The following is a 20,053-nucleotide window of genomic DNA, read 5'->3' as shown; positions in this document are numbered from 1 at the left end:
GCAACCCCATATGAAGCTCTGTATCTGAGTTCTGAAAAAGCTTAATGCTGTACCTGCATCGAATCTTGGACCACGTCAATCAGAAATTCTGCTAAGTTCAGAGTTTGTTCAGTTTTTTCAGATGTTCAAAGTTCAGAGCTGGGATCAGGACGAACCGTCCACCACATTCCGTTCTCACTCGATGGACGTAACGACATACGTAGGCAACGATGCCAGTCTCTTCCACACCATCAAACTCAAATCGTTTACCAGCAAGCTGTAACCGTTGTCTCCTCGCCCTGCCGACATTGTTCGACCAGCTTTCCCGTTCCCGGGATAGCGACAGTCTTCTGAGCCAGGTCAGAGGTTTGAAGCCTTCAAGACGTCTGGACGCCTGTACTGCTCAACAACAGCAACAGCAACAGCAATGAGATGGTTGACTCTCTGACTGACCGTGTCAAGGTAGCAGTTTTTAATTAACAACGAAGATTTTTTTTTCTCTATGGATGGAATGCTGACATATATATAGTAATATAACTCTATAAATACTAAGACAGAGTGCCTCTTACTCTTAGCTAGTGCTGCGATGATCGTCGCTCATAGCTCAGACCATTAAGATGGCGCTCACGTTCTTGGTGTTACTACTGGTATTTGCCCCTGTCGCCGTCAGCCAGCAAGGTATACCAATCTCTGGCTTCACTGCGTCGATCATATCATATGACCTCGGAATTATTGATGAAGAATCGTGCTGGATGCAGATTTTCTGAGCATCGACTGCGGCCGTGACGCCAACTACAGCGGCTACACGGACAGGGAGACCGGCATCTTCTACGTCTCTGACGGCTCCTACATCGACGTCGGCGAGAACCACAGGATAGCCGCCGAGCTCGCGGGCTTGTGGTCGGACCTCTATCAAACGCTGAGGAGCTTCCCGTCCGGGCAGCGGAACTGCTACGCGCTGCCCACCGTGGCCGGGACCAGGTACCTGGTGCGGGCCTTCTTCGCGTACGGTAACTACGACGGCAAGAACAGCTCGTCGCTGCAGTTCGACCTGCACCTGGGAGCCAACTTGTGGACAACCGTCTATGCGGATGCGAAGAACACCTACGCGTTCGAGGCGATCTTCGTGGCGTGGGCGGGGTGGGCGCCGGTGTGCCTGGTCAACACCGGCCGTGGCACGCCGTTCGTGTCCGTCCTGGAGCTCCGGCCGCTCGGGGACGACCTCTATCCCCAGGCCGCACCAGGCGTCATCTTATCTATGTACACACGGCGAAACATGGGGGAAAGCGTTTCAACTATACGGTATGTCACATGCATCTTTCAATTGGTTCTCCATGTGATAGAAACTGAATTATGGCAAATTATATTCTTACAATAACATTACAGATAGAAGAGTGTCCCTCAACAGCGTATGTATAGCAAAACTGAAAAACAAAAAGCTCAGATTTGATGATGGTAGCTAGTTATGAACAGTTGAAAACTAGATTCTAAATTCATATAGTTAGGGCCCTGCCCCCTGCAGTCGAAAGAACAAATATTGACCGTTATTTGTGATTGAAAACAATCTTGTATCATATAGTTAGGGTATTAAAAATACTCCCTCCATTTTATTAAATTGTACACGTTTGTTTTGGTTTTTCTAAATTCATAATTTTTACTCTTTCATTCATTCAGAACCTAGGATGTCTACTACGGTCATTCTCAAATCAAACTGCTTAATAATTAACTTTCTCCTAACTCGATCGGTGAAGGTATCCTAATGATCGGTACGACCGCTATTGGTGGCCGATGGACAATGCTAGTCCACGGTGGGTGATCGTATCGACCCCTCGGACCATTCAGTCGGGCAGCAGTGATCGTTACGCCGTGCCCTCGCGCATTCTGCAGACGGCCGTCGCGGCATCGGGCAACGACACGGCGCTCACCGTGAGGACGTGGCAATACCAAACCAAGTACTCGTTTATGATACTCCTGCACTTCGCCGACTTCCAGGACACTCAACTTCGACAGTTTGATATCTACATCAACAAGAATGCTGAATCGGGACTAGAACTCAAGTCATACAACATATCGTACCTGACTCCATCCCATGCCTACGCTGAAAATTATACAGCTACCGACGGCAAGTACGACATCACTCTGGTTGCGACCAACGCCTCCGTGCTGCCTCCGATGATCAATGCGCTCGAGATCTACGTTCGCGTCCCGTACGAGACTCCGACGACACTCCCTCAAGATTGTAAGTCCGTATAAGCTCGCCAGCTCGGCTCTCTTCCCTCAAACTCACCTTCAAATATACTTGATCTGTTCTAAATTATAAGCTTTTATAAATACATTGTTTATGCATACATCATGTTATCTACATATACATTGAAATACACACGATGTTTAGATATATAATAGAAACATTAATGTATTAAAAACTAAAACAACTTATAATTTGGAATGAAAGTAAGTATCGCTCTACTATATATATTTTCGTACCTTATACATACAGATGGATGGGATGTGTTCAGGTAGCCATCTTCTTCGTACATAGACTCACACACACTACAACACTTCTATGACTGCAAATGCAACCCACATTTGTTCATCTATATATAAATTATATGTTTTTTATTTATCGTTGAAAACAAACCCAAATATATTACCAAACGTTGGGCATGCACCACGGGCTCTGTCTATATCCTATTGAACCAGATGTGAGCTCGTAGTGACAAACTAATAAAACTCTAAAAGGATTAGGTTTGGTGCAATCATTTGTGATATTCCCGGTGCATATTGTATCCAAGATTATCATTTCATAGAAATGTCATTACAATTATCTAAAAAAACAGAAATGTCATTACATTGGTGTGTAGGGGACAACCATATATATTATCGTTACGTAGGGATTTTTCAAAATAACTAATTGTTGTGGCACTGTGTCTATGAGAGTACGTCAACTTCATTAGATTTTGTGTTCGAGAGTATGAGTATGGTACCAAGGCAAGGTTATATCAACCATGTGATAGTGAACGGCCCTCTAGCTAAGTCAGTTAGGTGGTCTGAATAGCACTCCTTAGGTCCTATAAGTTCAACTTCCCGTGAGTTTTTTTTAACCACATGATACAACTTTCTTCTATGTCCTACCACATGATACAACTTTCTTCTCTGTCCTATCAAATGCTTTGCCACAGTAGCAAAAAAAAAATCACATGTGATACTGGGCCTTATATCTTGGACAAGGATGCCAAAAAATAGAGTTCATACTTTCAAATTAATTGGTAAATTAAATATATCGACTACTACCAAAGCTTTTGGATAAATAAACTCAACTCCCTTTCAATACCAATACATGTGTATGTACAAGCATGGGTGGGTGGCTACACTATGCTTTGCTCGCTTCCATACAAGTTGAGCATGGCTGCACGCCTGCACGGTCACGGAAGAACCTTCCATGTTTCATGTCTCTCTTCCATCTCCTTCCTGCTGTATGGTGGCGGCGACTCCAGCAACGAGGGTGGCAACGACCTCACCCTCTAGAACGCGGAGGCGGCGGGGGCGAGCTGGGCGATTTAGCATCCGTCCCCGCACGCGCGGCGCGCCCATCGTCTTAGCTTCCAATCGCAACGCCCACCTGATGCGCCATACCTTGCGCCTACCCTTGTACCCAACGTGCTCGATTAAATGTCGCTTAAGGTTGTGGCACTGAATTGGGTCTGAAGCCAGGATGCTAAAATGGTTTGTCAAAGATTCTACTAATTCGAATTGACTGTTCCCCTTTTCCTCTCTTGTTTATGCTGTTATTTTGTAATTCTTGTATAGGTGATTAGACCCACTTCCCAAACATAGTCATGACCATATTTTTGCATGCTAGTTGACGCCATCATGGCTATCAAAATCGAGTATGGAGTGAAGAAAAACTGGATGGGTGATCCATGCTTTCCAACCAAATATACTTGGGAGGGCGTGAAATGCAGCAATGCAAGCGGCAACACATCGAGGATTACATCACTGTGAGTATCTGATACATTATTGAGGAGGTCCTACACCATGATCTCCTATGTGCTAATATATTACTAGTGGATTCGATAACTGATTTATGTTGAATTACAAATTCTCATGCAGAGATCTCTCCAACAGCTCGTTACATGGCACAATATCTAAGAATTTTACACTTCTCACAGCACTCAAGACTTTGTAAGTGCTATATAACAGCAGGCTAATGTCCTCTGCTTTCATTGTTTATGTCCCAAGGGTTCACATTCCATGACTGGCCATCCCATTCTACTACTTGGGATCATGATAAGTCAGTTTCTTTGGCTTATGTGTTCTGCGCTAATAACTACAGGCCTCTGTAAAACCATAGTACCATAAACCACTCTTCTCAAGCTCAAGCCTCTATACTGAGGAGATAGAACTTATGTTGGGTTCTACTGTAGTAGCATACATTCCACCTCATTTTCGTGCGTGTCTTGTTCTGTTTCGAATCTGTAGTTGCCAATCAAATGCATGAGGCATAGTAGGAGAGACTTTTTTGTGACAACATGTATGGCATAACTGCATGGTCATCTTTTTCAATTAATAAAATAAATCTCTTTTATGTTTATATTTATCAATATTTAATGTACCTTGCTCTTTAGTTTTGATCAAAGGGCTCTAGCAAATTTAGGCCCCGTTTGGTAGGGCTCCTCTCTAGCTCCTCCGGCTGCGGAGGAGCCCTACCAAACAGTTTAATAGGAGGAGCCGTTTTTCAATGAAAAAAGGAGCCAGAGCTGTTCTGAAGGAGCCACAAATTGTGACTCCTCCAAAATGGCTCCAGCTCCTCTAGAGGAGCCCTCCAAAACAAGGCCTTAAATGGAGAGTCTTTTTTGTGACACCATGTTTGACATAACTATATTGTCATCTTTTCGAATTAATGAATTGAATCACTCTTTATGTTTAATTTATCAATATTTAATGTACCTTGCTCTTTTGTTTTTATCAAATGGATCCAGCAAATTTAAATGGACATAATGCTATTAGAAAATTAATTGATGTACCAGAGCATACTTGTCAGGACTATGTTCCCACTCCCATGATTGAACTACAAAGCTTTTAATTCCTACTACTAGCTTGATATGTTAAATTCCTTTTCTGTAGAGTTTGAATTGATTATCTATGTACTTTTTGCCTTACTATAGTTGTGCAAATGTTTCAGAGATTTATCTTACAACCAGTTGAGCGGGTCAATACCTGATTCCCTACCAAGTTTGCCTTCCCTACAAGTTCTGTAAGTGTATATTTGTCGCAAATTATTACCAACCCAAGGATGTTACCAATCACCTTTCACTTTCTACAGAAATGTATCTGGCAACCAGCTGAGTGACGAGTCCCTATGTAAAAATTATACTGGACCACTTATTTTCAGGTTTTGATTTTTTCTCAATATCCATTCCATTAATATGCTTCTGAGTTTTGTATTGTATCTCTTGCTGTGACCTTCAAACAAGTTACTGTTTAAGACATTTTCTCCTCGAAAATAGACCCAGTTCTGATTTTCTATACTTTCAGACATGATGGTGGCTCTGTATGCAACAAACCTTCTCCAAGTCCGCAAAGAAATAAAGTAGCTATCATAGCTATTTCAGTAGTGGTTCCTGTGTTGGTAGTAATTTTACTTCTTGCATATTTCATCTGGTGGCAGAAAAGAAAGCCTAATGGTGTGCATCCTGTTGCTCAATTCTTTACTGACATGTATTAACGCTTTCAATTTATAATACTTGACCTTTCTTATCTGATACTAGTGCAACCAGTCCCCATACATGGCCCAACAAGAGATCCAGAACCTGATAATGCTTCAGCAAGCAAAAAAGGTCATGGGTACAACCTGAATAAAACTGAGAATCGTCCGGTTCACATACAAAGAGCTCGAGAAGTTCACTGATAATTTCAAGAAGTTCATAGGACAAGGAGGTTTCGGGCCCGTCTACTATGGCTGTTTGGAAGACAGCACCGAGGTTGCTGTCAAGATGCGGTCTGAATCATCATCACATGGGCTTGATGAATTTTTAGCTGAGGTACCAAATTTCAGTGGCCTAGAAAAAAGAGCATATTATCAATTTAACCAAATAATATATGTTTCGTACCTTGTTACATAGGTCCAGAGCTTGACAAAGGTGCATCACAGGAATCTAGTGTCTTTGATTGGTTACTGCTGGGAGAAACATCATTTGGCACTGGTGTATGAGTACATGTCTCAGGGCAGTCTTTTTGATCATCTGAGAGGTATGTCTATGGAAAGCCTATTGAGTATTGTTTAGGCATAACCAGCTATGTGACCTATTCAATTTGCTTTTGAAATATCTATGCATGGTTTGGACCTGAGAAACTATCTTGACTGACTTATAAATAATTCTGGTATCTGAAAAATTAGAAGCCTTTTGTGGGGTATCTACACGTCTTCCTACTGAAGTGCCTAATCCTTAGTGACAGCATGGTTGCGAAATATTTGCTAGCATCCTGCTTATATCATCAGTACATCTTAACATTGGGATGAGGGGTGACTTGATGCTGTGAGCTACATCTAGTTACCTTTATTTAGTTTAGTGTACGATTTCAGCTAATGTGTATGTTAGAGGATCGGTTTTATTTTGGTTATTAACTATATTGCAATTCCATTATAGAAGATTATATCAAAACTAGGAAAAGAAAACATTCCATAAATTTGTTGAAATTGACACGTGAAGCTTTTAAATTGTTCTGTTATGTTAAAACATTGAAGGTAAAAATGGTGTTTCTGAAGCCTTGAACTGGAGGAAACGTGTACAAGTAGTGCTTGAAGCTGCACAAGGTATGCCCCAACAAAGCACATCAAGAAAACTGTAATTAAGCAAATCATTCATATGGTCATTATTGTTATTCTCATTTTTTGGCATTTCCTGTGATATATAAAGGCTTGGATTATCTGCACAAAGGTTGCAATTTGCCAATAGTTCATCGTGATGTGAAGACCAACAACATTCTCTTGGGTCAAAATCTGCAAGCTAAAATAGCAGATTTTGGACTTTCCAAGACATATCTTAGCGATACACAAACTCACATATCAGCCACTGCAGCTGGCACAGCTGGTTACATGGACCCTGAGTATGTATTATCTTTCCCTGTGTATTATATTAACATTTTGGAATTTTTCCATGTAGCTTATTTCTGAATGAGTACTAAATGAAAGAAAACTAGTAAAACTCGCCTTAATACAGGCAACATGGTTTCATTTTCTCGCAATTTTCTTATTCAATAAAATTAGGCTTGTCTGGTGCTGTGTTTTGTGAGCACGCATGTAGCGTAGCTGTAGTGAGGCGTAGCTGCTGGTATGAAGTGTTTCTCTTGAATTTCTTGTTGCTGTTTCTTCAGGTACTACCACACTGGAAGGCTCACTGAGAGCAGTGATGTGTACAGCTTCGGAGTTGTTCTGCTTGAGGTAGCCACCGGCGAGCCCCCAATAGTGCCAGGCCATGGCCACATCATTCGTCGTGTTAAACAGAAGATTGCCACTGGTGACATCGGCTCAATTGCTGATCTGCGACTTGGAAGTGCCTATGACATCAGCTCCATGTGGAAGGTAATCGACACCGCTGTGATGTGCACCGCGGATTCTGCTGCTCAAAGGCCAACGATGGCCACAGTTGTGATACAGTTGAAGGAGAGCCTGGCGTTGGAGGAAACTCGTGAGAAGGACAGTAGCATCAGGGTAAGCCGAGGGAGTGATATAGAAGCTATGGAGTCCACGTTTCGTCCATTGGCAAGATGAAGCTGTGCCTGTACCTGGATTTGGTTCATAGTTGATGCGTCTCTACTAAAAGTCTACAATGGGTTTTTGGTGAACTCCTTGTCATGTGAAGACACTCTAGTGTATAACTGTGTGCTGTTTTGAATCTGCAATTGCTTGTGTGTGTAAGGACTTCGAGAGTCCACGCCTGTGTGCGAGAGTAATAAGGTTTGGTGTGAGCTTGCAGCTTCTCCAGAATCCAGATATTATGAACTCCCCAGGCTTCTGTAAGTATTTGTGACAAATATTTCCCATATTTGTATGTAATTGCATCGTACTAATAACATAAAGGATTGATTAATTTGAAGCGAGGGATCCAGAAATTGAGCGTGAGCCTTTCCATTCCACCATGCATAGCTCTGTTCAATTTCAAACATTTTTCCTTAGATATCCTATTGCCACCACGATTACACTTTTATTCGTGTATTTTACTGGTTGAATTATCACAATATTATCTGCTTAGATAGCTATCTTTCTTACATCCCTGTTTACTTTTTTCGTGATCATTGTTGTCACTAAAATTAGAATTTATGTTGTGTCTGTTATTTAGTTTGACTGTTACGAGTTTTCTCTCCTTGTTACAGATTTATTTGAATGTTCAGGGCCTGTTTGGGACACGGAAAAATTTCCTGTTGTGTTTTTTTCCTATGAAATTAAACTGATTCATGTGAAAATTCTGCATGATTCCTGTAAAATTCCTACATTCCAAACAGGCCCTCAGCACCCTTACATTGAATATTTTAGTTTTTATTGGCTTCTCCAAATTAAATTTGCAATGGCAAACTAAAAGTTCCCCAAATCCCTAGTCTATAAATATAGAAAGGAAACTTGCATATAATCCCAGGTTGAAAGCTCTGATTCAGATTCAATCCATTGGCAAACATAAATCAGTGCATGTACCAGTGTACCTGAATCTGGCTCCTTGATGGCACAACTGGAAGCCGAAATGAGTGTTTTGAAGAAATAATGTGGCGTCGACACTAGTGTTTGTGTGTGCCAAAGTTTCTTCATAGCACGTGGTGTTTGTATTCCAGTTCTCTCGGTACTGTGAGCACATGCTTTGCTTGTTTGTACTTTTACAGACATGTTGCGTGTTTGTATCCGAAGGTCTGAAAAAGGTTGTGCCCTTTCCATTCGCTAAGATGGTTGGACCGATATCATTTGCTGATGTAGCTAGCCCAAAATACGCTCGGGAAACAGGTATCGACTACACATTAATCATAAGCAGATCACTAGTCAGTGATCACCCTAAAAATTAAATCGATGCCTCAGGCTGAATGGGAAGTAGTGCATGGAAATGGAACACTTATGACTTCTGAGATTTGGCATGGTTACCAAGCGATCTATAAAATAGCATCCTCAACAAAGATTCCAGAATTGAAGTACATAACAATCTGCCGTGACAAAATCTACTCAGTGCCTAGGTTTGTATTGGTTCTAACACTACGATGACAGTGTCATAACCAAACATTTCCCTTTCTACCCAGAAACTAACCCATAAAAGATATCTCACCATGTGAGCTTCAACAGCATTTTAACGTCATCATCTGCCTTAGTAATCACCGAAATTCATGGAGCCACCAGCTCCACCAGCTTGTCCTTGCCACGTGAATTGACATTCTTGGCAACCCCAACAATCTCCTCCATTTGGTTGTCCACGAGCTCATTGAGCTGCTGCTCCTGAGTCTTGAGATCTTCTGGCTTGCTGCTCAACAGTTTGGTCGTCTGCGTCCCCACTCTCCTGTGTCCAATATACAGCAAAAGACTCCTCATTCGAACTGCTTGACATCTGCAATAGACGCTTCCCAGTTAGTTCCAGAGGCACTGCCAAGGATCTCCCCCTTGATGCGGTCATATATGCAGGCCCTGAAGTTGTCCATGCTCTTATGATCCTGAGAGTCAAGGCTTAGGAAGATTAGAATTTCCCAGCATCGGAGGAACTGTTTCTTGTTGATCTTCAGCTTCTGACGGACAGTCTCCATCAGCTCAGCTGGTGGAACCATTCTCAAACTGTGAGTCCTTTTTGACAGGTTGGTCTCCTTCAGAGACGAGACAGTAGCACTGAGTGCAGGTTTGATCGGATCAAACGTGAGAAGACAAAGGCAGTCAACAGATGAGCGCACATACTGCAGGTAATCAGAAGGGTCTTCTATGGTTACATCATATATGTTCTCAGACTGTGCGATATAATTGATTGCTTCAAGAAGACGAAGACCATGGCCTTCACCCTGATAAGGTGGCAAGACAAGTATCTGAAAAATACAACAAAATTATAAGCACCTAGCAAGACCGAAAACTTGCTTTACTTTCCAAAAGATTTGGTTATGCAACTGTCAATGTCAGTTTAACATCTGAAAAAAAAAACAGACTGCCCATGGGTGCAAAAGCAAAAAGAATAACCTACAGTGCCATGGAATAACTTCAAAGAAATGGACTAAATACTAGACACCCCACATAAATGATGTAAATAGAGAGTAAAGCTGTAAGAGGGCCAACCTGGCTGATTCGCAAGCGAATACTCTCAGGATAATGATAGAAGTTATGGACAGCTGCAAAACCTAGCAGTTCAAATTTCGAAACGGCCTCTTGTGTTGTCTTCTTTACTACCAGAAGCATTTCCCATCCATGTTCTCCAATATCTATGGGCGTGGAACCTAGAGTGCAATGATATAAGCAAATAGAAGTCACAAGTATAACAATTATATTTCAAAACCTTCAGTTACCTTCAACCAGAAGAAGAATAAGCGGTACCAGACGAGAATAAAGAAATGCAGCAGCACCTTGGAGCTCAACTCGAACAATCTGGGAATTATATGCAAATCAATATCAAAATTGATGGGAACTGAATAGGAAACATTTTGAACAACAGAGAATAGACTGAATATAAATTTCAATGGATCTAACAGATTCATACTACACACCAGATTAAACATTCTGAATATGGAAAAATATATGCATTTTAACAGAGTAAGTGATTGGACTTTATATTGATTTTGAGAACAGTGTCCTAAATTATAGGGTAAACATGATCAAATTCAATTTAATTGGATGAGTTGAAATCAGAGAACAAAGTTAAATAAGTGTTACAAATCAAAATCACAAATGCATAGGATTATAGGGGGAAAATTACCTCAACTGCTGGGTCTGATTCATATAAGCCATCAAGCTTAATGGCACTACCATTTGTCACTGCAGTTCTGTAGCAGTAAGAGAAAGTAACTATATCATGCTTCCTGAAGCAACAAATAATACTGCTGCAGCATACTTGTTCAGAAACAAGAGTACCTGATATATTCACATTCCTTCGAAAATGTATGCAGAAATTCCTCTTTTTCTACCAAGTTTTCTCCAAAAATGTTCTGTTATAGAATAAAAAAAAGCTTAGGAGATAGGAAACATTATGCACAGAGGTTGTCTGTAGTTATATAAGAACATTATGGACAAAACAGACCTGAAGAACAGGCTTTAGATCTGTTATTCCTTTCCCTCCCTGGAAGATATCAGCAAAAATGCTTTGTCATTGACTTGAGGAAACCAGTTACAGCTACTAACAAATATATGTCAACTGAAATTTTAAAATCTAAGATGAGGAATTATGGTTCGAGGTTAGAGATGGTTTCTGTGAGGTGTCATTGATACATCAAAGAAATGGACATAAATGTAAAACAAGTCAAAGGTTACAATTACAAGGGACAAGTTTGTAAACAACAGAAGTATCAACAGCTTCTTTGCAGTTTGGATTCAGAAAGCATTTTAAAGGAGTATCAATTACAGCTGGCAATCATATGCAGTAACTGCACATGCTAAAAGTTTTATTAAAAAAAACATCTATACCCATAAAGAAATCAAAGTTCTATACATATGGAATGCTATAATCAAACAGGCTCATAACAACATAGTTACTTGAGTATTCTTTGATGAACTAGTACTCACATCAGATGTTTCGTCAAATGAAATATCAGCGTATCCATGGAATGATTTCGCACTTATCCACACATTTATCTGTAACAAACAAGCACATCAAATACAATCATGTCAGACAACTAACATGTCAACCTAGTGGGAGAAAGGGCTGGAGTCTGTTATTTCAATAACAGTCCTTTACCTTAAGATTTTTGTAACCATATATCTTTCCATCTTCACCAAAAAAATGGTTTAGGTCAAACGGCACAATAGAAGTGCAGTCTACAGAGCCCACCTCGTCTGGATTCCTTACTGCCATAAAACCAATGCAAGAAAAAAAATGAAGAATCTGAAGGAACCAAATTAACAGGATTATGATTCACTGAGTATAAACATAAAATTTGTGAAATTGCTAGTAACCGAAAAACTTCAATATGTGAAAAGAGTTATAGTAAGCTAGTGGGAATATGAGACAAAGGGACAAGCATACATAGTACATACAGAAGGGGTGTAATAAAGGGCGTACCCAGTGCAGAGAGCTCCCGCTCTGTGCGGGGTCTGGGGAAGGGTGTCAGTGGCAAGCCTTACCCTCGCTTGTGCAATGCGAGGAGACCGCGACTCGAACCCGGGACCTTCCGATCACAGGCGGTAAGACTCTACCGCTTGCACCAGGCCCGCCGCAGAAGGGGTGTAATAGTTGCTAAAAATTGCAATTTGCAGAGGGATGCTGAAAGCAATTCCATACCTAGAAACACTTTCATACACTCATTTGCCTCAACACCAGCATCTGCACAGATGAACAAACAGCGCAATTTAACTTATAATATTGTATCTCAAAGAGCAATCCTTATGGGACTGATAGAACCACAAATGTCTGATGTCTCTTCATGTTTGCAAAAGGCAAAACAGGTCCACAGTTTGAATTATGCCAAGTGCACTCCACAAAGAAAGCAAAATAGGGGAAAACGTAAGAATGAATAGAATGCAAAAGGTGGAGAGGTTCACCATTTCCTATCACATTTTAACCTGTGTGACTATCCAAAACCTCTAAAGACAGTGCATCAGGGCTTAACCAAGCAAAGGAGGGCCAGATCCAATTCTCCACAGGCAGACAAGCAATTCATTACGGACAATGCACAACCTCAGTACAGAAAACAGGGCAAAGCCTAACAATTTAGCAACTTCTTTCCCACCCCTTTTGACTAAAAGAGAATAAACTCCCCACGCTTCAATGTCGCAACCAACAAATTAAGCAAGGCAGACACATCTAGTGAGAAGCACAACGATCTCGGTCGCGCTCCGCACGTAGATCCATGGCGGGACGACCCCAGCGTAAGCCGCCAGGCCAAAAATAAACATAAAAATGAACGCACGCCGCAGCCCAACAAGACAGCCGCCGCGTCACAACACGAATGGGACCTGCAGCGCCGGACTCGCCGCCAGACGCACGAATCGCCGGAAATGAGAGGGTGATGCGTGGGTCGAGTTTGGTACCGGTGCCGGAGAAGCCGACGCGGCGGCGCTTCTTGGGATCGGCGGCGGCGGCATCGGTGCCCTTCTGCTTGAGCGCCATGGGCGAGGGGAGGACGGGGGCCTGTGCGCGGGGTCGTTTAGCCAGCTAGGGTTTGGGGGGTTTGGGGGAGGGGAAGAGGCGGGAGGAGGAGGCGGGAAAGAAATGGGGAATCGATGGCTGCGGCCTGCTGGCGCGGGGGCGGGCGGCGCGAGCTGGCAACTGGCCAATTGGGTGCTCCAAAAATATTGCGGGTGGAGAAAGGGTGAAAAAGAAGAGTTAATTTTTTTTTTTTTGCTGGTGAAGAAAGGGTAAAAAGGAAAAGTTTTTTTACCAAAAAAGTAATGCAGGGAGAGAAAGGTAAAAAGGATGAGTTATTTTTTTTCGGTTGACAAAGACTAAAATGAAAACTTGTGGAGAATTCTTGGGGTCTGGGTAAAAAGGAAAAAAAGATTTGGGTTGGCAAGGGCAGGAAATAAAAAAAATGATAAAAAAACTTGCCGTGAATTCTTGGGTTGACAAATAGTAAAAAAAGTAAAAAAGAAAGGGTTATAATAAAAAAAAACTTGGGTTGACAAAGGGTAAATAAAATTAAAAAAGAAAGGGTTAAATACAAAAAGAAAGGGTTAAAATAAAAAACCTGGGTTGACAAAGGGTAAAAAAGAAAGGGTTAAATAAAAAAGGAAAAACTTGCGGTGAGCGTGGATCGAACACGCGACCTTCAGATCTTCAGTCTGACGCTCTCCCAACTGAGCTATCCCCGCCATCTAGTAGTTCTTATAAAGAATCATTCATGTTGGTAAATATGGGTCACCAAATTGTGGCAACAAATGAAACGATATGGTCCCGTACTGTAATTAAACACAATTGTACATTTCACTATGAATTAGAAATAGCAAACAATTGATTAAATCATACAATCCTACACGGATTATGATGACATTTATAAAATCTTCTAACTGTACACATGAGTATATATATATAGAGAGAGAGAGAGAGAGATACAAAACAATGGCAAACAAATACTACTAGTCTATGGCAAGCCCGTTGGAAACGTGCTGTGGAGTAGAGAAGCAGCACCAGCAAGGAACCAAACTCAGACCCAAGACCATGCACTGATGATGTAAAAAAGCTTCACCTCGCCGACGGACCAAACCCGGACATCATAAAAGCCGCGCTATCGCTGGCGGCAATGCTCGCCGGGACGCTGCGGTCATCGTCGTTGTCGCGAGCATACTCCAGCGCGAGGCTGTCCTTGAGCTGCGCCACCACTTCGCCCATCGTCGGCCTCCCGGCGCCGGACTCCGCCGTGCACGCCATGGCGGTGTCAACCACCTTCCACATGGAGTTGACGTCGTAGGCGGCTCCGAGCCTCGGGTCGGCGACCGAGCCGATGTCGCCGGTAGTGGAGACCCTCTGTTTGACGCGCTGGACGATGTGGCCCTGGCCTGGCACCAGCGGAGGCTCCCCGGTGGCTGCCTCGAGTAGGACGACTCCGAAGCTGTACACGTCGCTGCTCTCGGTGAGCCTTCCGGTGAAGTAGTACCTGGAAGAAACAGCAGTAACCAAGGACATCAAAAGGAAATCCTCAATCCTCATGTTGTTATTTAAATCTAAAGGTCGCATGACAAATGCCAGTTTTCTTGCATACTACTTCTCAGTGGAATACAAGCAACAAGAACAAGGAATGAAAGTATAAAAGTACTACCAAAATGTTATAGCATAAACAGGGAGAGAGACATACTCTGGGTCCATGTAACCAGCCGTGCCAGCTGCTGTGGCTGAAATGTGAGTATGGCCATCGCTAATATATGTTTTGCTAAGTCCCAAATCTGCTACTTTAGCTTGCAGATTCTGACCCAAGAGTATGTTGCTGCTCTTCACATCCCGGTGAATTATTGGTGGGCTGCATCCTTTGTGCAAATAATCCAGACCTACAACAGGAATAATGCCAGGAGGTGAAGAACAAATGGCAGATTTGCTTAAAAGAAATGAGTTGGCTATATGTGTTATTCATTGGAGCATACCTTGTGCAGCTTCGAGAACTATTCGTACACGTGTTTCCCAGTTCAAGGCTTCAGCAGCAGCAATTTCACCTTCATTGTATTAACAGAGCACAACTGTGTTAACAACTTCATATGTCAAGTTCAGAAGATACTAAAGGTGCCATTTTAAAACTGTCACATAGCTGTTCACTTCTTAATCAGTAGTGCCACTATTTGGAAATAAATGAGGCTTTAAAATTTGAATGTTCAAATTTGACCATTAATGTACGCAAAACTATTTTAAAATTGGCACATGAAAAGTAATACAATTATATTTATTTTCAGAACTACCTTAAGATGAAATGTTACATTGTCTTGTCAAATAAGTTAGGAAGTCAAACCTCTCAGATGATCATAAAGATTGCCTTGAGACATGTACTCATAAACAAGTGCTAAATGATCTTTCTCCCAGCAGTAACCAACCAAAGAAACGATGTTCCTGTGATGCACCTTTGTCAGGCTCTGAACCTATGTAACCAGATGACACGCATAGGAAAGATATATTAGTTGCCAAATAAGCTCCTTCTGTGCTGTGGCTCATGCAGTTTATTCACATGTATGCCATGCATTTCTAATGTGTCTTGACTCATGAATATTTCATGGTGACTCATACCTCAGCTAAAAATTCATCTAGCCCATGCGATGAAGACTCGGAGCGCATCTTGACAGCAACCTCAGTACCATCTTCTAAATGGCCAAAATAGACAACTCCAAAGCCTCCTTGTCCTATGAACTGTTTAAAATTATCAGTGAACTTTTCCAGGTCTTTATATGTGAACCGCCTATTCTCGTTATCTTGCAGGTGATCCCCTTGATTTGTTCTACTTCTTGGAGCAATCTCGAGTTGCGCATTTCTTGTGTGATCATCTACAGAAACTGGTTGCACGAGTATGATATAAGAATAATAAAATGAAAATACACATACATGGTAATTCTGGATAGGGCGACAGGATGCACACCAGCAGAATTCCTTTTTGCTCTACAGATGAAATATGCAAGAACAATTGCAGATACAACCAGCACAGCAACCACAACTGAAGTAACTAAGATAACGGTGCTTTTCCTTGATGCAGTTATCTTTTTGTTGCACGTACTTTTACTAGAATCATGTCTGAAATACATAAGAACAACAAGGTCATAGTTTACTCAGGGAGGGGGAGTTGTCTTTGACTGTTCACTTGGTTAGAGATCCTAGAAACAGATATACTATCCAAAAGTTCACAAGCATATTAATGGGAAAAAGAAACAGCAAGAAGAAAATCAAAACCTGAAAATAAGTGACCCATTATAATTTTTACATAGGGAGTCATCACTGAGCTGGTTGCCAGATACATTTCTGTAGAAAGTGAAAGGTGGTTAGCAAAGTCCTTGGATTGGTAATTATTTTCAACAAATATATACTTACAGAACTCTTAGGGAAGTCAAACTTGGTATGGAATCAGGTATTGAGCCGCTTAAGTTGTTGTAAGATAAATCTCTGAAACATTTGCACAGTGTGAGCAAGCAGGGTTCAGAATTTCAGGCATTGAGAATTTGGCATAGGAGTCGATTCAAACTCTATATGAAGGGAATTTGAAAAACATCTAAGGTTTTACCATTCTATTGCATGATTTATGACATATCAGCTAATGTTAGGAAATAAAAGCCTTATTATAGTTCAGCCATTGGGAACATGATCCGGAGTATGCTGTGGCTCATCAACAGATTTTCTAATTGCACCATGTCCATTTAAATTTGATGGAGCCGTTTGATCAATAGAGGAGGGTAAATTAAACATTGTCAAATTTAACCAGAGAGAGTGACTTAATTTATTAATTGGAAAAGATGACAATGCAGTTATGCCAAATATACATGCTGTAAAAAAACAGAGAAGAGGCTCTCCTAAACTTGAACTAAGGGAGAGTGGTGTATGGTATTGTTACTTTACAGAGGCCGTAAGGCTGTAACTGTAATCTGGATTCATTACAACAAATGTTTGGACTGATCCAATAAACTAACATGTTGGACCTAACAAATCTTGATCACATGTAGCAGAATGTAAACGTCAGTCATGGTCTCATGGAACGTGGACTCTGGGCACATAAATAAATAATGAAAGCAGAGGACATCATTAGTCTGTTAGATAGCACTTACAAATTCTGGAGTGCCGTGAGCAGCGCAAAATTCTTAGATACCGCGCCATGCAAATAGCTGCTGGATAGATTTCTGCATGAGAATTTGCAATTCAACATAAATCAAATGCGCTAATAATATACTAACACAATTAGTATCACGATGTGAACCTGGTAAATAATGTTCCAGATACTCACAACGATGTTATCCTCGTGGTGTTGCCATTTGTATTGCCGCATTTCACGCCATCCCAAGTATAATTGGTTGGGAAACATGGATCACCCATCCAGTTTTTCGTCACTCCATACTCCTTTTTGATAGCCATGATGGCGTCAACTGGCATGCAAAAAAATATGGTCATGACTTATGTTTGAGAACTGGGTGTTCGAACACCCAGATACATGACTTCCGGAACCATTCTTGGCAAGCCATTCCAATATATATGCTGGCTTCATTGTCAGACCCAGTTCATAAGTGCCATGACCCATAACGTTGAGCGACATTCTATCGAGCACGTTGGGCGCGCAGGGTCGGTCAAGACGGATAGATGGTCAGGACGAAGGGCGCGCCCAAGTGCCAACATTTGCAAGGCCCTTTTACGATTGGATTGGAAGTAAACAGAGTAGCACTTACAGTCACTAGGGAGTGTCGTCGGGTTCTTGTACGGGACGAGAAGGTAGATCTCGAGCGCATTGATCATGGGAGGCAGCACGGAGGTGTTGGTCGCAACCAGAGTGATGTTGTAGCTGCCGTCGGCAGCCTTGAAGGACTCTGTGTACAGAGTGCCTCGGGTCAGGTACGGGGGCTTGTACGACTCGTACACCGTTCCCGAGTAGCTGTCGAACTGCCGGAGCTGGGTGTTCTGGAAGTCGGCGTAGTGCTCCAGCGTCGTGAACGAGTACTCGCTGTCGTCGCGCCACGTTACGGCTGTCAGCGCCGTGTCGTTGCCGGCCGCCGCGACGGCCGTCTGCAGAACGACCGACGGCACGGGGGAAGTGATGTCCACCTGAATAGACCCTGCCGGGGCCGAGAGGTTCACCCACCGTGGGTTAGCGTTCTCCACCGGGTACCAAAAACGGTCGTATGGATCCTCAGGATACCTTCACCAAATCATCGTCAGTCATCAGAATGGGTTATGGTTGATAACTACACGTATGTATGTTTAACATACCGTATGATACTGCTTGCCCCCATGTTTAGCCGTTTGTACGTGGTCGAGAAGAGGCCGGGTCGTGCGGCCTGCGGATAGAGCACCGCGACGAGCGGCCTGAGCTCCACGACGCTCACGAACGGCGTGCCGCGGCCGGTGTTCACCAGGCAGAAGGGCGCCCACCCCGCCCACGCGACAAAGACCACCTCGTGCTCGTCCTCGAACTCCGGCAGCTTCGCGGTGCGCCAGCGGTTGGCCCCCAGGTGCAGGTCGAACTCCAGCGACGAGCTGTTCTTGCCGTCGTAGTTGCCGTACTCGAACTCCGCCCGCAGCAGGTACTTGGTCCCGGCCACGGTGGGGAGCGCGTAGCAGTTCCGCACGCCGGACGGGAAGCTCCTCAGCGTCTGATAGCGGCGCAGATAGACGTCGTAGTCGGCCGATAGCCTGTGGTTCTCGCCGGCGCCGGCGTCGATGTACGGGTCGTCGGGTTCGTACTCGATGCCTGTCTTGGTGTCCGTGTAGCTCCCCGAGCTGGCATCCAGGCCGCAGTCGATGCTCACGAAGCCTGCAGATAATAATGCTCACACGATCGATATATATATGCAGGGCTGCAGCGCATATGAAATCTACGATCGATCGATGCACTAGTGAACCGACGAGGCTTGATGAAATGAAACGAGAGAAACCTTTTCGCTGCCCGACGACATGAACCGCCGGGGCGGCTAACACCAACAATGCAGCCAATAAAACCAAGAACGCCATTCAGAGTTTCAGACTACTTGCTAGCCGCCGGCCTGCTTCTTGCTGTTATGGTTGCGATTAACGGCGATGGCCTCATGCTTATATATATGCTCCTCCATTTGTAAATCATTATATTATATATAAAAAAACTCGGACCGTGGGGATAGAACCCTTTGACCAGAAACTAATGATTCTATGAATGGAGATGATATGCACCTAACGTCTTCTAATAACTGATGATACGCGGTCTGCGGTATGCACACGCGCGCATGCCCTCTTGCTTGTGGCTCTGCGTATGTGCATGAACCCGTGGAACGGAACGGATCAACCAATCAACACGTGCGAATGAGTTTGCCTTTTAAAACAACACGTCAACACGTCTTAAATTAATTAATTAGTGCAACTGGTTATTACAATTAGTCTTTTAATCCAACACATCCGAAACAAAACTTACCATTATATTGTCCATTTCTATTTTCTAGGTTTTTTTTTGGATTCTACTAATTTCAGGTAAGGTAGCACAATTATATATCTCTGTTTACATGCAAGTCTCTAGAACATAACCGTTGCCAATCATCCTTAACCACTACTACAACAATCTTAACAGAGCCGGGCAAAAACAGGTTAACCCTTGCCAATCATCCTTAACAACAGGCACCACAACTTGGAAATGTCGCATGATCCAATGCCACTAGAACTTCTCAAAGACGCATTTGACATGTTGGAAGTACATCAACGGCCTCGTCGTCGAAGATATGGTCAAGGGACAATCAATCCGACACCTCCGGTACCAACACTGTTGGATCTATAGAAGCCTGGATACC

The 20,053-nt window shown here is 42.8% G+C and overlaps 2 protein-coding genes, 1 non-coding gene and 1 pseudogene across 3 annotated transcripts; 1 reads left to right on the top strand and 3 right to left on the bottom strand.

Annotated features, from left to right (window-relative positions):
- The first annotated feature begins 520 nt into the window (after window positions 1–520).
- LOC136549771 (receptor-like protein kinase At5g59670) lies at window positions 521–8,096 on the top strand (annotated as a pseudogene).
- Window positions 8,097–9,068: 972 nt separating this feature from the next.
- On the bottom strand, window positions 9,069–13,344 carry LOC136551639 (histone acetyltransferase type B catalytic subunit-like). The gene is given in 12 exon segments (XM_066543195.1): window positions 9,069–9,469; window positions 9,471–9,575; window positions 9,577–10,020; window positions 10,265–10,422; window positions 10,492–10,570; window positions 10,899–10,965; window positions 11,054–11,127; window positions 11,220–11,258; window positions 11,702–11,770; window positions 11,874–11,983; window positions 12,417–12,458; window positions 13,166–13,344. Coding segments are annotated over 12 exon segments (1,398 nt in total). The 5' UTR covers window positions 13,245–13,344; the 3' UTR covers window positions 9,069–9,337.
- Window positions 13,345–13,480: 136 nt separating this feature from the next.
- On the bottom strand, window positions 13,481–19,277 carry LOC136551638 (receptor-like protein kinase At5g59670). The gene is made up of 13 exons (XM_066543194.1): window positions 19,175–19,277; window positions 18,510–19,053; window positions 17,972–18,438; window positions 17,536–17,674; window positions 17,360–17,431; window positions 16,632–16,703; window positions 16,494–16,562; window positions 16,186–16,337; window positions 15,840–16,102; window positions 15,568–15,694; window positions 15,209–15,277; window positions 14,926–15,115; window positions 13,481–14,727 (listed from the first exon to the last, which is right to left on the bottom strand). Exons 1-13 carry the CDS (start codon window positions 19,248–19,250, stop codon window positions 14,316–14,318), a joined length of 2,652 nt encoding a protein of 883 aa, XP_066399291.1. The 5' UTR covers window positions 19,251–19,277; the 3' UTR covers window positions 13,481–14,315.
- Window positions 13,873–13,945, bottom strand: TRNAF-GAA (transfer RNA phenylalanine (anticodon GAA)). Its single transcript has one exon. It is a non-coding gene; the product is annotated as a tRNA-Phe (tRNA).
- Window positions 19,278–20,053: the final 776 nt, after the last annotated feature.

Source organism: Miscanthus floridulus, chromosome 4 (genome assembly GCF_019320115.1).
Source record: "Miscanthus floridulus cultivar M001 chromosome 4, ASM1932011v1, whole genome shotgun sequence".
Lineage (NCBI taxonomy): Eukaryota > Viridiplantae > Streptophyta > Magnoliopsida > Poales > Poaceae > Miscanthus > Miscanthus floridulus.
Note: the sequence above shows the minus strand (reverse complement) of the source record. Positions and strands in the feature narration are given on the sequence as shown.